This window comes from Nipponia nippon, unplaced genomic scaffold (genome assembly GCF_047370975.1).
Source record: "Nipponia nippon isolate SJK-2023a ecotype South Korea unplaced genomic scaffold, ASM4737097v1 scaffold_1, whole genome shotgun sequence".
Lineage (NCBI taxonomy): Eukaryota > Metazoa > Chordata > Aves > Pelecaniformes > Threskiornithidae > Nipponia > Nipponia nippon.
Window position 1 is genome coordinate 146,601,004 of NW_028262290.1, and position 15,538 is coordinate 146,616,541.

Genomic DNA, 15,538 nt, shown 5'->3' on the forward strand with positions numbered 1-15,538 from the left:
CTAAATTGCACAGAATGCTGAAAGATTAAAATGTAGAGAAAGAAAAAAATGGTAATTCAATCACAGTTATAAACTCCTTTCCTACATTTGGAGCATCCAGTTCAGAAACAGAAAAAGGATGATCACAAAATAAAGCAACCACAAATCACCTCAAAGACAAAATATTTCATATTACCTAGCACACTGACAAAGAGAATAATGTCAGCCTTGGCACTGAAAGCTCAGACTGGCCTACAGGGCTGCAAGGGGTTCAGATGTGTCAGACGCTTGTCAAGGCTTAATTAAGTAGTGGAAGGTTATTATGTGCCTGGTATCTAACTGTTAGTGAGTCCAGACTGCCAGACCTGCTGACCTATTTGAGGACTCAATCAAAAGCTATCAAAGACTGGAGCAGGGAGGAAAGCAGATCAGTAGATGCCTGCTTGGATCCCCTCTGTTACGTGGAGTTTCGGCGTAGCATGTTCAGATGACAGTGACATGACATACGGTGCTAATCACCGTCACACCATGCAGCAGAGCACCATTCAAAACGAAGAGGCAACAGATTACAAGAAACAAAATTGGGGCCAGTGGAACTGTTGACAGCTCCTATTGGAAAGATGGAGCTTTCAGCTGCTCTCATCTGAAGGAAGAAAAGGAGCAGGTAATGGCTGGAAGAGGTTACAGGAGAGACCACTGCCTCGAGCAGCCTCAGAGACTTTTCTTCTCTCCTCTGCCCGTAGGCTCTTACTCCCCTAGTGAAGCTGCAGTGATATGGGATAGCTGCAGGTAAACACCTCTGAGAGAAACTACCCGACCTTGTACTCATGTGGAGTTGGAGAAGCTGAGAATCTCTCTAAGAACAACATCTGTGTCAGATAATATTACAATATTTAAGTAACTTACATTCCTTTCTCTCAAATCATTGGCTTTATTAGTATTACTTAGTCTGCCATAAAAAACAGACACTAACTGGACAGCCTTTGGTTCCAGAGGCTATATCTACTCCTCTTGTCTTCTCTGTTATATTACAAGCAAAACCAGAATTACAAACAATAGAATTAATGAGCCCAAAAAGGAAATGGAACTGAATGCATCCCAAACTGGGCAACTGTAGAAATCTAAGCTCATAATTTATATTTAGGGATAAACTGAAACTTAAATCTAGCATAAAATTTAAAAATATATCCAGTATAACATAAAATCATTAGACATATATATTTATGAAGCCTGATCTGTTCTAATTTTATACCCAAATCTTGATGTTCTGTACATATGATAGGAAACAGATGAAAAATCTTATATGCATAGTAACAAGCCTTAGATTTTTTTTTTTGTCCTTTTAAATGAAGTACTTCCTGGGGCTTGATGGAAAAAGAAAAAAAATCTTCATTTAAAAATAACTGTGGCTGGGCAACGTGGTGTAAGTGGTTTAGCAATTCAAAATAACAGCGTCACACCTAGAAAAGCTGGGTATTTTTTTTTACTGAAAGAAATGAGTGATACAGCTTTTGCCAGGAAAATTATGCAAATGGTTCAAAGGACATTTACTCATAAGTTCCCTATTTCATGCTGCAGCACAACAGAGCCTATTTAAACTGAAAAATATCTGAAAAGTTTCAATCGAAGAGAGAAGCACTATTACTCACTGAACTGATGTTTTTCTGAGTACTTTTTATCCTCTCCATCTCTGGAGTGTCTGGGACAGAGGAATAGTTACAGAGCATCTTCTCTGCTTCATCTTTGTACATTTTCTGAAAAATAATTTTTAAATGTTTATTTCCTGCTTTCTTGGGCTCGGAATATCCAAACTGCAACAAAAGATGCTTATTGATGATGAGCCTCAACATCCTTGTACAGTATTTATTTCAACCTCTCTCCTCCATAATTGTTATCATTGTCTGTGTGGGACACCTGACACTGTGTCCCACACTGAAAATATATTTTATATATAAAAAACATATTCTCCTATGTATTATATATTTTCCCTTCATTGTCAGGATATATATCTCCTTCTCATTAGGTAATGTAAAAATACCTGCAAGTAAATGGAAACAATTGAAGTCAATTATAATAATAAGAATCAGGCAGTAAGATTTTTTACTACATGTAAATTAATTTAATATGGGTATGAAAGCCGCTACAGACCTAGAAAAGTATTTTGAGCAACGTATGTCAAGCACTCCTTGTTACACAGAATTAAAACATTCAGCCTTTGAACTATGCCTACCTGGCTTGCTATTTCTGAAGCCTTTTTGACCCGTTGTATTTCAGGAGTATATGGGCCAACTTGCATCCCTTTTCCTATAATTTCAGTCTCCAGATCCTTTTTATATTCTTTCTGAAGAAAAAAGAAGGAAAAAAAAAAACATAACTAATTCTACAGTTATTTGTACATGCTGTCTTCAAAGCTATTCTGATAGCACTGGTCAGACTTTAAAATAAATTCTTCAATTTCTTTAATTTAATTTTTTATTGTGCACTGTTCCTTTTAGCCCAAGTATGTTCAAAAAGACTTTATATTTTTAACACCTCATTGTGTTTTACTTCCAGAGTAGTCTTAAGAAATTCATTCTGTACTCACCTGGCTTACAATTTCAGAAGCTTTTTTGGCTCGTTGTATATCAGGGGTATCCATGCCCACCTCCATTCCCTTTCCTTTAATTTCATTCTCCAAGTCTTTCTTGTATTCTTTCTGAGAAGAATAGCATTGGAATTACTCACATGTCTGACAGCCAAATCCTTAAATTGTTCCTACTGAGAGAGTCCACTGAATAAGCATTCTTAAAACACCAAATAACATTTGATTCAACAGCATTAGCTTTATAGGTTCTATCTACAAGACACCTATGCTGTAGCTGCTGACCGGGTAAAAAATTCTTTTAACAGACTGCTTACTTCAAATCTGACGTAGCTTTTCACATCTACCTGTCTTTGCAGCTTTGGCAGCCTCAATCACAAACACATGTAGATAAGACTTTCTCCCTCAGCTGTGCTTTGGAAGACTGGGGTCATAAAACTTTAGCATCTCTCCAACTCTGTTTATCATTTGACCCTAACTAAACAAGCACCTATTTAGACCTAAAAGCAGTAGGGCCTACACCTAGTGAACACATCCCAGGCCAGGTGTGGTTCGAGAGGAACAAGCGCCACCTCCAAAAGATGATGGAAAGGTCAAAGTTCTAAGAAGTCTTAACTTTCCCCCATACGCTGATTATGCAACTTTTAGACTCTATGCAGCTCAATGGATTAGGTATTTGGTGAAATTTGTGCTATTGCTACTGCCTAGATTGGTCACCACCTAGAATTCTCAGTGACAATGATTTGTTGCATTCTGTCAAATGGAAAGCTTGCACCAGGTACAGTACTGACCGTGCTTGCAATTTCAGAAGCTTTCTTGGCTCTTCTTATCTCAGGAGTATCTGGACCAACTTGCATACCCTTTCCTTTAATTTCAGTTTCCAGGTCTTTCTTATATTGTTTCTGTGAAGATAAAACTTCATACATTATATTCCCAATAGCCAGAGAGTTACAGGTATATTTTTGCACAAGAGATCCAATTTAAGATTTAGAGTCAATCAAAAATCTCAAGAGTCACAACTTTCAAGGGTCTTGGCAAGCTTTTGTCAGGAAAACACATAACAAACTACAGGAGGAAAACTGGAGGAGATATTCACTGAATGTACAAAACTCTACCACTGAATTTTTAATTTGGCAGAGGGTGGGGGGAAATCAGTCCATACAGCTTGCTACAATTATCCTCTAAAGTAAAGGGGAAGTGTAGCTCTGCAGAACATAGTGTAATAAACTGGTACTTGGTGCCAGCCTAATTGAAACACATTTCACTTTTAAGAAAATATTTTATTTATGAAAAGACTACATGTTAGAAATTTAATACCATACAGAATTGTTTCCAGTGAACTTTCAGAGCAGGAAGTTGTAATTTATTCATTTAATAGGTCTTTCCTGAAACACAGCCATTAGGCAAGTGGCAGTACTCGTCCATGATTGCTGCTTTTTTCCCACAACATAAATTATAAATAACCCAATAACCAGGAAACAAAATGAATATTTCATCTTTAGCTTATCCTAGCAAGGATATCTTTCTTGTTCATCAGCAAATGATATTAAAATGCAATACTGAAATATTGTATACAATAGTTGTACTTTTTTTTCCCCAATAAAAAATTAAAAGATTCTCAGGCAGTGCTATTTCTAATAGTAATTATGCTTTACTATTATAGTTTATCTCTGCCTGTGGAAAACAGGGTTATTTTTTCAAAATAAATACATATAATTAAAATATTTTCTTCTTACTTTTCCTGTTTGTTAACTATTTTTTAGGTTTTACATTAGTTAGAAAGCAGAAGGAAAAAATCCTTCTATTCAATGCAATGGTCTGATCACTTATAGCATAAAGTTACAAGAAAAAGAGCAAAAAGACTTTCAGTCTTCCAACTCTGTCTCACTCTGATGTGGAAATAAATGTGAATAAAACAACTCTCTACTTCCCAAACCACCGTTTTCTGCAAAAAGTGTAAGTTAATCTGTGAGAAGATATCATCTCTCTCTTCCTCTCTGCTAAAGGTGGAATGGCAGATGTTTCCTCCTAGCTTCCTTCTGCGTAAAACACCAAGGAAAAGATAATCCTGGGAGTTACAGCTATATATTCCTACACTTGTTTACAGTGGTAAGGTTGGCCCTGTGCATGGCATTCCCTCTGGTTCTTATGGCTATGTATGTATATGTGTGCAAATAAACATATATATGCATATTAAATGAATATAAACTATATAAACATATAAAATAAATATATATATATTGCTCTGAAAGAATGACTCCCCAAAGGTGCGAAGTGCAGCACGAGCTTTGCCTTCCCTCCCCACACCCTCCAGCCCCACTGCTGCTTCCCAGGCAGCCTGTGCAAGCTCACCCACAGGAGCTGCAGCCATGCCAGCTTCGGAGCTTGCAGCTCTGCTGAGCACACAGGCTTGCTGAGCACAAGTTTCTCAGGGTGGTCTTCAAGAGACAGTAGACAGATCAAGGACTCTCCACTTCCACTCTCAGCCCTTCACTGTCTACTGACCCCACTAACAATTTCCACTGACCTTTTAGTTGCCTGAAAATCTGAAATATTTGTCATAAGTTGTTTTTTTTTTTTTCCAGGGCTTTTCTGTATTCTTAAAGCAAAACAGAAATAGCCTTAGTTTTAATACTTATGTATTTCATTGTAGATTATGTAAAAAAATTGGGATATTTTCAGTCGAGTATAACATAAAGGGTGAACTTTCTGTGACATCAATAACCTTGACTAGCATAACATACCTCATTTAGTATCTGAGCTGCATTTTTCACTCTAATCAAATCTGGTGTATCTTCAAACACTGTCATTCCTTTTCCTTTCATCCATTCTTCCAAATCTTTTCTATACTCTTTCTAAGGATTTAAAAAAAAGAGAGATTTCTCCACTTAATATTGCGTGCAAGATCTTAAAAAGAAATGCCACTCATTAAATGTCTGAAGGGTCTCTTTGAAATTTCTATGAAATATGAATTAGCTGAAGTACAGATTTCAGAGTTAAAATAGAATTGGAAATTATGAAATCAAAAGGTACAATGTTGAAAAAGTGAAAAGGTTTTAATGTAGTCATGTATTTTTCTGTTGTGCTCTTGAAAAATAGTCCTCTCCTATCCAGCACCAGCACATTGTTTAGGGGCCTCAGCTGCCTCTCTACAGACATTTTCACTGCAGTAGCATTTGCTTTTACAGACCAATATATGCTGTGCTGCAGTTTTTACCTCTGTTCCACTAATGGAAGCACAATCGGGACGGATGCCCTGAACACTACACTAGGACCTGTTAAAATGACTGCTTGATAAATTATAATGTAGAAGCAATATTCCTACCATATCACTTCTGTGCCCCTCATATCACTGCACTGATATGATCTATCAACATTTAGCAACTGCAGCCTCCAGAGTACTCAAATGTTCAGTATAAAATTAAAAGCACACTAGAATGTGCCCATAGACATTTGGTTCTTTTGGTTCCCAGTTCCTAGAGAGCTGATGTAAGCCCACTGAAGTTAAAGTTTTGTAAGGATTTTTAATTGCTGTTCCCATCTCCAGGTTTAGGTTAGTTTTTTTTAAGCAAGGAAACTAGAAAAAATTTAAAGAAAATATTTTTCGGAAGGATTTATATAGACATGAATTAACACTCCTAATTGTGTATTAAATTTCATAAGCAGTAGTGAGCACCTTTGTCTCTGTATAAGTTCACTATTTAAACTAAAGGAAACCAAGTATTTTTAAAGAAGCTTCTCTTTATCATCAGAAGCATGTCCTACAACAAGCAGAAAACAACTTCCTTTAATTTAGAATTATTAATTTCAGCTCTCTCTTCTGAAGGAATTGTGAATGTCGTTCCAGAGAAGAAAGTTCTTACTGTTACAAAACGTGAAATATTTGCAGAAATCTCTACAGTGGGAAGGCAATATAATGCTGGAACACAGCTGACACTAAAAAAAAAAAAGTAATTGAACAAATAATTCATTTTTTAATAAGTCCAGGTTCTTCTCCTTGTTTCATGCAGTATCTATCTAAAGTTTATTATGAACCTTCACGCAAAAATACTGAGCTACATCCTCTACTATGAAGAAATACATCATTTTGCTGAATCTTGAAAGACAATAATTAATTTGACCTATGTAATCTTTGGTTTTGGAAGCTGTTCTTTGACTGCGGATATAAAATCATCTGAAATCCATGCACTTACGCATTAAAATACCATTTCCATTTTCTCATATTCTTCCCCTCTGGCTTACAAGCATGATTTACTCCCTAAGTAATGAGTCATAAAACTTGAGGAGGTAAGAATTAGGGAACATCTTAATGCATGTAGCACTATGGAGGGAAGTTACATCAAAATTTTCCAAGATGAACATTTACAGTACATCTGCAACTATGCATGCACTAATCACTTCTGTGGGCACCCAGCATGCAGCAAGACTAACTCAATGAAATGCAAGCATTTGCATTTTTCCTCAGTCAGCAGGCATACATGAGACATGTACGCACAGAATGTACTGCACAAACTAGACCTAGCTTGAGACTTGTCTACCTAACAGCCAAGCTTATCAGAATAAATTATTTATTAGCAGATGAATAATAAAGAAATATCTGAAAATAAAATCTTTTCTTTACCCATATGAAATCTAGCAAAGACTGGGACAAGTTGTTTAAAGAACAAGGAAAGGAACAAGGTTCAAGGGTTATTAATTCTAGCATCTTCAATTTGTTCATCTGGGCCACAGCGAAAACATCAATTCCTAATATGATAAATATAAACAAGGTACTCTTGGTTCCTAAATTCAAATGAAGGATATCTAGCAGCTCTGATATTTCTAACTATGAATTTTGCTGATACATTTACTTCTAAATTTGGTCAAACAGTAAGCCTAATCTATAGAACCAACTAATACTCAAAACCTAACATGAAAACAGTTTTGAATAACAATATAAAAAGACTAAAGATAGAAGGATTCTCAGTTATGGGAAAAAAAAAGTGATTTAATTTATAATGCTACATACAACTGAAGAACATTGGACAAATATTAAAGAAACAGTGGGCATACAGAAAACCTGCACCTTCTAACAAAATTTGCTTAAAGCAGATTATGTAATATCACAGCTATACTATGGAATTTTGGTCTTTATTTTCATCCATAACATGTATGCTAGATAATAATTTCAATTAAATTAGTTAAAAGTCACTATACACAGCTCGAGGCATCCATATAACCACAACAGACTACTATAAACCTGAAATAATTACTCAAAAGGAAAAGCTGCCATCTGGACAGCAACAGAAATCCTCCTTTCCATCCCTTCATCTATCTGGAAAGCAAACTCCAGACCCTCTCCAAAACCCTATCAAACAGATGTCTTTTGCAGCATGCCTGGAAGGTCACCAAATTTGGGCTATTTGAGCCCAGGGGAGGAACAAATTCCAAAATTGAGGCCCGCAGAAGGAATGTCCTGCCAACGATCCATTTTCTATGGAGTCCTCTGATTTGTTCATTTAACTCTGTTTTTCTGGTTCAGATGTGCTGAGCTTTATCATTTCCTTCTATTCATAAGTAAATTTCAAAAAGTATCAATTCTTACAGGACTAATCAGAATATAAAATGACAGTCTGCAATTTTTACTCATGAAGTCACTTTTGTATTTACCTACCAAGTTACCTGTAAGTTGTTCAGCACTAAGTAGCTTGCAGTCATGCTGCTTATTGCTTATTTTACATCTTAATGACAAAAAAAAAAAAAAAAAATCCTCTACCTCTTTCAGAAGGCTAGTGACTTGTTTTATATGCAAGAACTCTGGGGTCTTGTCTAAATCCATTGAGGGTCTTCCCTTGATCCCTTCTTCAAAATCTTTGCGATACATTTTCTGTTGAAGCAAAAGCAACAATTAGTGGTGAATGCATGTGCATTTCCAAGCATATTTCAGAAAGAACACTGTAAACAGACCCAAAAATGAGCCATGCTATAAATTAATTATCACATTAACAAGCAACTTTATTACTCATTTTATTACCTAGATTATCTATACAGGACACACACAATTTAGACAAAAATACATAGGTATGATAATTCCAAAGAGAATGTTCAACCTAATCTATGAAAGAAACAATTTGCTTGGTAGAGAAAAGAGAGGACAAATGGCACACAAGTAAGGGTTTTAAGCACATAGACGTTTCTACCAAGAGGATGAAATCATCTGTTTTCCATGACACACATCAAAAACAATGGAATCAAACTGCAGCAAGGGAGACATAGGGAAATTCTCTCTCTCAGGATGGATGGTGAAGCACTGGCCTAGATTGTCTGGGAGGTCACGAAACCTCCACCATTAGAAGTTTTTAACACAAAGTTAGAAAAATGTGCCTGACAGGATAGCCACTGGTGTTCTGGAGCCCAGGAACAGTCCTTCCCCCTTGCTGAGCTCCCCAGGCTGAACAGGCAGCAGCACGTTTCAGTTAAGGCATGGAGTCGGACTGGGCTTTGCAGCTTGACTCACTCCTACCTGAGGACCCTCCCTCATTAAAGATGGAATTAAAGGCAAAAAGTAAAAAAGCTAGTAGTCGCTGATCTAGATGACCTCTTGAGCTTCTCAATTAAATGATGCTACATACAATCTCTGTCTAGTGTTAGCACCAATGACCTTTTGAGAAAAAACAAATTTGAAGGAAGAACTGAGCTACAGAATAGCAAAGAGTACTAATATTAATTCTAAAATAAGAATTAGTACTACTCAGTACTAATTCTACCATATCCTAAATTTATAAAACCTTTACAATCTGCTTCATCTGTTTCCTTAACCTGAGTACAAGACGTCTGTTAGCCTCTCTGTTGACCTAAACTTTGCTAGTTCAAGCACACAGTTTTACTAACCTCACTTTGCATCTTTTGAGCCTCCTTTGAAACTTGATACATTGGTGTATCCACAAACTCCAGCATTGATCTGCCTTTAGATTTTTCATAATTCTCTTTGTACTTGACCTAGTAAATTGAAAATAAATGCTGTTAACAGCTGAGAGAATGTGAGACCTGACTGCTTGCTATGTGGACAAACAAATCCTCTCTTAGCCATACTCCTTAGAGGTTTTGACTTGGAAGACCCCTCCCAAATTTAACCTGTTGGAGAAACAGGGCAGCTAGACAAGGAAATTTTTTCTGGAGTCCTTTATTCCTTTTCTTCAAAATGTGAGACCTAAAAATGGTGAACTTTGAAGACAGCAGGAGTGAGGAGCATCAATCACAATCCTTCAACTAATTGCATGATTTTGGCTGAATGACCTATATCTGAACAGTTGGCAACTTTTCAATAGGATCCCCTGTCATGTTTCCATTAAACAAGGTATTTACTGTAACAACAACAAAATCTGTTTCACAGCCAGGCCTCACAGATCTCTCTTTCAGGCTCAGGAGCACCATTGTGAAACGCGCTTTTGTTTGTACCTGTGGGAAGGAAAACTACTGCCTCAGTAGAGTCTGGTCTTGCACCAACATTCCCCTCACAGCTACCAATGACCATGACCTTAAAGCTAGCAGCCAAATCACATCGAAGGACACAGGGTTAAGACACCAACATACAACTTTTTGCTAACTCGCAAAGCAAATACACTTTGTTTGGAAACCTGGAGAAGCCTTCTGAACTCATTCATTCCCACTCTTTTGATTAAGATGGGCAAACATATTATTTAGCTCAACCAATCAGCCTGTGATATGGTGGAATATTCTACACAAGCCATAAAGGAAAGCAAATAGCTACAAATCAAAGTATGATATTCAGAATGAGTAATACTTTAATTTATTTGCCTCTTCAAAACTAGTAATGTCTGAATTTGAGAAAAGTGTTAATCTCTTTCCCTGTCAGGCTTCTGCACTAGGTTTGGGTCCTGCAAAAACCCTCTCCTCTCTCCTCATAGGGTGCTTCTGATGGAATATGCACTGTACATCACTGTAATTTGTCATACAGTTTTGTGCCTGATGTAATCACTGTTAGAATACTGCATTTTTCTCTTTGCAAGATGTATTTATAATTGCGTATACCTGACTTTGAAGCACTGCATTTTCTTTGTGATGGATTTGTTCAGCTGTATCCGGAGTGAAATGATAGAAGCCCTTGCTTTGCTTAAATGATTTCTTATATTCATACTGAAACAAAAAATATCCAAGAATGTTTTCACAAACAAAATCCAGAAGATTTTACAATTTAAATACCATTTAAAATAACTATGGGAGAAACAGCATAAAAGAAACTATATTTTAGGCCTCTCAACTCAGAAGTTCTACTGCTAAATTTGAATGTAAAATATTGTGATAAAATAAGGATATGATAAAAAAAATAACTTTTCTACGTTCCTAGAGAAAATGCTTGTCCTGCTTATCCAAAAGTCAAATGTTTATGTTTGCTACAAAATAACCATTATTTACATCTGAAGTGCAATAGAACATATACGATGGTCTGGGTTTGCCTCCTAGTGGAAAGAATTATAAATGTCACACAACAAAATCACTTTGGTAGTAGAAACAAAAATTACCTCCATCTACAGATACGGACTTCATACTTTTACTCCATTCCTCAACTAATGGAACAAAATTAAAAATAAAAAAAAAAAAATCTATAAAATCAAATGAGGTAAATCACACAACCTTTTGCTACACTAAACTACAGGCACCAGACTCAGTCTCTTAAGTCCTATTTATTCACCCTGCTCCATGAAATGAAACACATCGAAGTTCCTTTTTTTTTTTTTTTTTTTAGCCTGTAGTTCATTAGCATCTCAAAGTCTCTACAATAGGAACAGATTTAAAATGTGCTAAACAATAAACTAGCTGTTGTACCTATATCAAAGTCTTAAATTTAATGTCTCCATAGTTCATGCCAAAGAGAATTACATGTATACCATATGAGGGGAAAGTTCCACCTTGTGAACTCTCTTTCTCATCAAAATAAAGAAAACAGGATGAGTTCGACCTCTCATAATCAGTCTATTTGTGTCCAAACACGCCCATCAAGCTTTCCTCTTAAGTGCTTCAACTTATTCCCATGGAAGCTGACTTGTACAATAGCTTTGCATTGGTATTATAGCATACGTGTTTTATAAAGTTGCACGCACTTCTACACTCTAGGTCGATCAGCAAACCAGTTCAATCAACCATATTAGTTTATGAGTTTAATTAACCATACAGGTTACAATCTATCACACTGGGGCAGGTGTAGCTATGTTATGCAAAAGAGAAGCATAAAGTTCAAGGGAGAAAGGTATACTACAGGGAAACAGCAAAATTGGGCAATTAGCAAGAAGCTCTGTGTTTCAGAGGGGAAAAACAGACCATGCATCAGTATTTGGGAATCAGTTAATGGCACAGTCAAGAAGACTGTTTCATACAGTAGAAGCAGACTTCAAGAAAGATTTGGTATGAGCTGTGGAGAGACAAGGAGGAGAACACAAAGAAGGTATTGGAAAAGCATGGAGAAAGGCAGGACAACAAGCCATGTTAAAATCAAAGAGATTACATGGGGAAGTCAAATCTGAGAAGGATTTTGAAAATGGGATTTCTGTAGAAGACAAATAGCTAGTGGAGACCTTAGGGATTGACAAAGCATTCTTCTTCCTGCTCATAGCAAGAAAAAATATCCACCGGCATCTGGACAATGCAAAAATCAGAGACTTAGTATTTATGGAGTCCTCAGAAGAGGGCACAGACAATATGAATCAACCCTTCCTGGGCAATAGAAAGAAACAAATTTTGCAAGAAGTGAGCTGCCTTAAGGTAAAGTCCAGGTTTCTATCTCATTAGAGATAAGATGACAAATTGATGAAGTTCATTCTGAGGGTGTTCATTTAATCAGCAAAAAGAATGCCAATCTTACCTTACACTGAAGGAAACTAGAATTAGGCCAAAATGCACGTGAAGAATGCAGGAAGTGAAAGCTATCAACTCATTTATTACCCATACGAAAGGGGAGAGTCAGTGTTAGCTTCACATACAGGAGTGAGACAGATAAAAAGCAAGCTTCAATTCACCAAAGAGCAACACAAAAATCAAGTACAGACAGGAAAGCTGGATTATTTTGATTATTTTAGACAAAAGCTTCCATAAGCAGGTACTGACTCAGAAGATGACCCAGTATGCTCCTACTCGTCATTAGGGCTAACCCTTTGTGTGTGAAGCGCTCACCTCCTGCTGGCCATGAGCAATCTTCCTTCCCAACACCACCCACTCATGCCTTTCCACAGCACTTCTGCAGCCCTTCTGTGGTTTCTGGAGTAAAGACAGCAAATGCAGCTAACCAGCCTACAAGCACTACGCATGTAGCATAGGTGCTCATGGAGTGGGAGAGAAGCTTCAGCATTGCACGGAAGCCAGGGGTTTCCTACGTCTTCCTCCCCATTTCAACCCCCATCACTATCCTATGTCAGCCCATCAGCCCCATCAACGGGCATGTCTTGTTACGCAGCAGAATGGAATGTGTGCCTCTTACCTCATCCAGTGTAGGAAGCCTCAGACACTGATGAGGGGAAAAAAGGCTTAGACAGAGAAGCTCTAAGGGAAGCTAGCACTCAAGAGGCTGTCGATGGCAGAAGTCCAAATATTAAACTAGCCTAATGGTCACTTCTGTACAGAGACTTGCAGATGAAAGCAATAAGATCTTAGGCAAAACAAGATTTGCAAGGAAAGAAGTATCTTAGATCAACAAAGGAAAAGACAGACAAGATTTCAGACATATAAGAAGAAATGCTTAAGTACCAGAAGTCTGTGTGATTCTTACCCAGTATATCAGTTGTTCTAATAACTGAACTATATCTTCCTAAAAGCCCTTTTTTCTTCACTACATCCCCCAACTACCATGGTTACAACACTACAGTCTACTACACACGAGACCAAAAATTTATGCATTCTACAATGACTATACATACTACATTCCTTACTATATATATTTTTCAGATCATTCTTATAAAGGCAACTTACATCACTACGCATTTTGCTGATATTTAAAGCATGGTTTAAATATAGCAAGTTTGGTAGATCAGAGGCTGGATCATGTAGGCTTTCCAAATCTTTCTTGTAATTCACCTGGAAAGAGAATTCAGGTTATGTAAAATAAAGATTAACAAAATAATTTACAGCTTTGTATTACAGTGTGGCCATCCAGAAACAGAAAGCATTAAGTGCTTGCCTGAACAATCTCTACCAGCCACTAGATGGTGGTCATTTACTATTATTTGGAGGAAAAGGCAAAATCAATAAAGGATTCATCCTACTGAGCAAATATTTGGGAACTACTCAAACTTTTCCTCAAAAAGGACACTTACAACAAAATCACACTTTGTATCACTTTTCAGACTAGAAAGGAATTATTACTATTTCTTCCCGGCCCTGCCGCCGCCCTGAAAACTTAAATCAAGAGTATCTTCTTCAATACTTTTGAGTTTACTAGTTTTCAACACTGTTGATTCTTGTTCTTTTTCTCTTGATTCAGGAATTACACTAACTGTCCAGATAAAAAAGTTGTATATAGAACAGTTAAAGGGAAGTGCTCCTGGATATTTTATTTAATGCAGATTGCTTTCAGCAAAGATAAGCAATATAGTCACCTAAGGAAGAAGATAATCACTTCATGAAGTGGCAGAAGGTAACTTCCTATCAGCCTACAGTAGGATTTTCCATACTTCTGATACCTGGATGCCCTTCTTTACAGGAAGAAGACTAGCCACCTTACCTGTCTTGGATAACAAATACTGTAAACTATTACCTTTAGTCACCTCCACATACGTATCCTGTTCTTCACTGATTTAGGCAGACTTCAAATCAACAACACTCAGTTTGCATATCTCTCATAATAATAATTACTTTAATTAATTTTTTTACTAAACATTTAGATTTTGGAAACAATTACATATTCTGTTGGACCCTTCCCAAAGCTGGCCTCTCCTGTTCCCATTGGGTGGTGCCCCACACCTTGGAAATGCCGGGCTACAGAATGAAGGCTCGTCTCTTGGCTGTCTGGGATCACGGCCTCAAGGAAGAGCTCACACTTTTAGCATTAGACACACTGTTGAATCTATCTTCCCAACAGCATTATCACTCAATATAGATGTTTTCTCCAATCTGGCTCCAGCAGCCGGCACCCATTGCTGAATCTAGTGACTGTTGTACTTTGTAATACCATTCAGGAGATCAACAGGCAGAATGAAGTCTAAAAGACAGACATCCAAATCTGAGCTGCTCATGCAACCTCCTTCTACAACCAGTGGAGAGATGCCAGCACTTCACTCCTCTAAAGAAAGACAGGCATCTACAACAGCTCAGAAGAACTGCCCCCTAGACCTGTTTATTTCTTTTCTGAATACAAAGGAACCAAATACAAGGCGATTAGCTCAGAGTAAACAGTCATACCTTTCAACACACAAAGCTAAGCGAGATGAATCTCATCTAAAATGGTTACGAAAAACTCTGCAGGCCCTTGGAGAAGGGCTTTGTCAGAAGCAGAGGAAGAAATGGATAATACGCTGTACCTGCTATACAGACGCGCCGCATACCAGAGACTGCCACTCAGAGTAATTCGTAAGATGGAAAAAGAAATTCTGCTTGAGAACAAATGTTAGGTTTTTCAGGATGTAAATGCTTGTAAAATACAAAGCAAATCCACTTACGTCACTTGCCAAGGTGGATGCAATCTGTGCTTGCTTGAAGGAAGCACTGTCAAGAGGATTGTACTGGTGGCTCTTCATTTCCTTACTGAACTGCTCTTTGTATTTCACCTTCCACCAGAACAAACATATGTAATATTAACATGTAGCACTTAAAGAAGGCACAGAGAATTCAGACTACAAAGGAGATTATTAAAGGCAATTGCCTTATCCCTAGATCTTTAAACAATGAAGACATTTAAAGAAGCTCAGTTTAGCCACACCTGTGATTGTCTTGTGCTGGTTTCAAAGTAATTTCTATGTATCTGAATTTTACTAAAATAAAAAAAATAATTTT

General features: G+C 37.2%; 1 protein-coding gene across 8 annotated transcripts in view; it reads right to left on the minus strand.

The window, feature by feature from the left end:
• NEBL (nebulette) overlaps positions 1 to 15,538 on the minus strand; it is a 272,299-nt gene that overhangs the window by 49,119 nt on the left and 207,642 nt on the right. For 5 of the 8 annotated variants that reach the window (XM_087776466.1, XM_087776452.1, XM_087776477.1 and 2 more), the window contains 10 exons: positions 15,205 to 15,312; positions 13,520 to 13,624; positions 10,592 to 10,696; positions 9,431 to 9,538; positions 8,316 to 8,426; positions 5,305 to 5,415; positions 3,352 to 3,462; positions 2,564 to 2,674; positions 2,210 to 2,320; positions 1,629 to 1,733 (listed from right to left, as the gene is read on the minus strand). The exons of 2 other annotated variants lie outside the window; for them this stretch is intronic. In XM_087776466.1, coding sequence (XP_087632592.1) covers positions 1,629 to 1,733; positions 2,210 to 2,320; positions 2,564 to 2,674; positions 3,352 to 3,462; positions 5,305 to 5,415; positions 8,316 to 8,426; positions 9,431 to 9,538; positions 10,592 to 10,696; positions 13,520 to 13,624; positions 15,205 to 15,312 — 1,086 coding nt within the window. The remainder of the gene's footprint in view (positions 1 to 1,628; positions 1,734 to 2,209; positions 2,321 to 2,563; positions 2,675 to 3,351; positions 3,463 to 5,304; positions 5,416 to 8,315; positions 8,427 to 9,430; positions 9,539 to 10,591; positions 10,697 to 13,519; positions 13,625 to 15,204; positions 15,313 to 15,538) is intronic. One more of the 8 variants, XM_087776472.1, reaches the window with a different exon arrangement.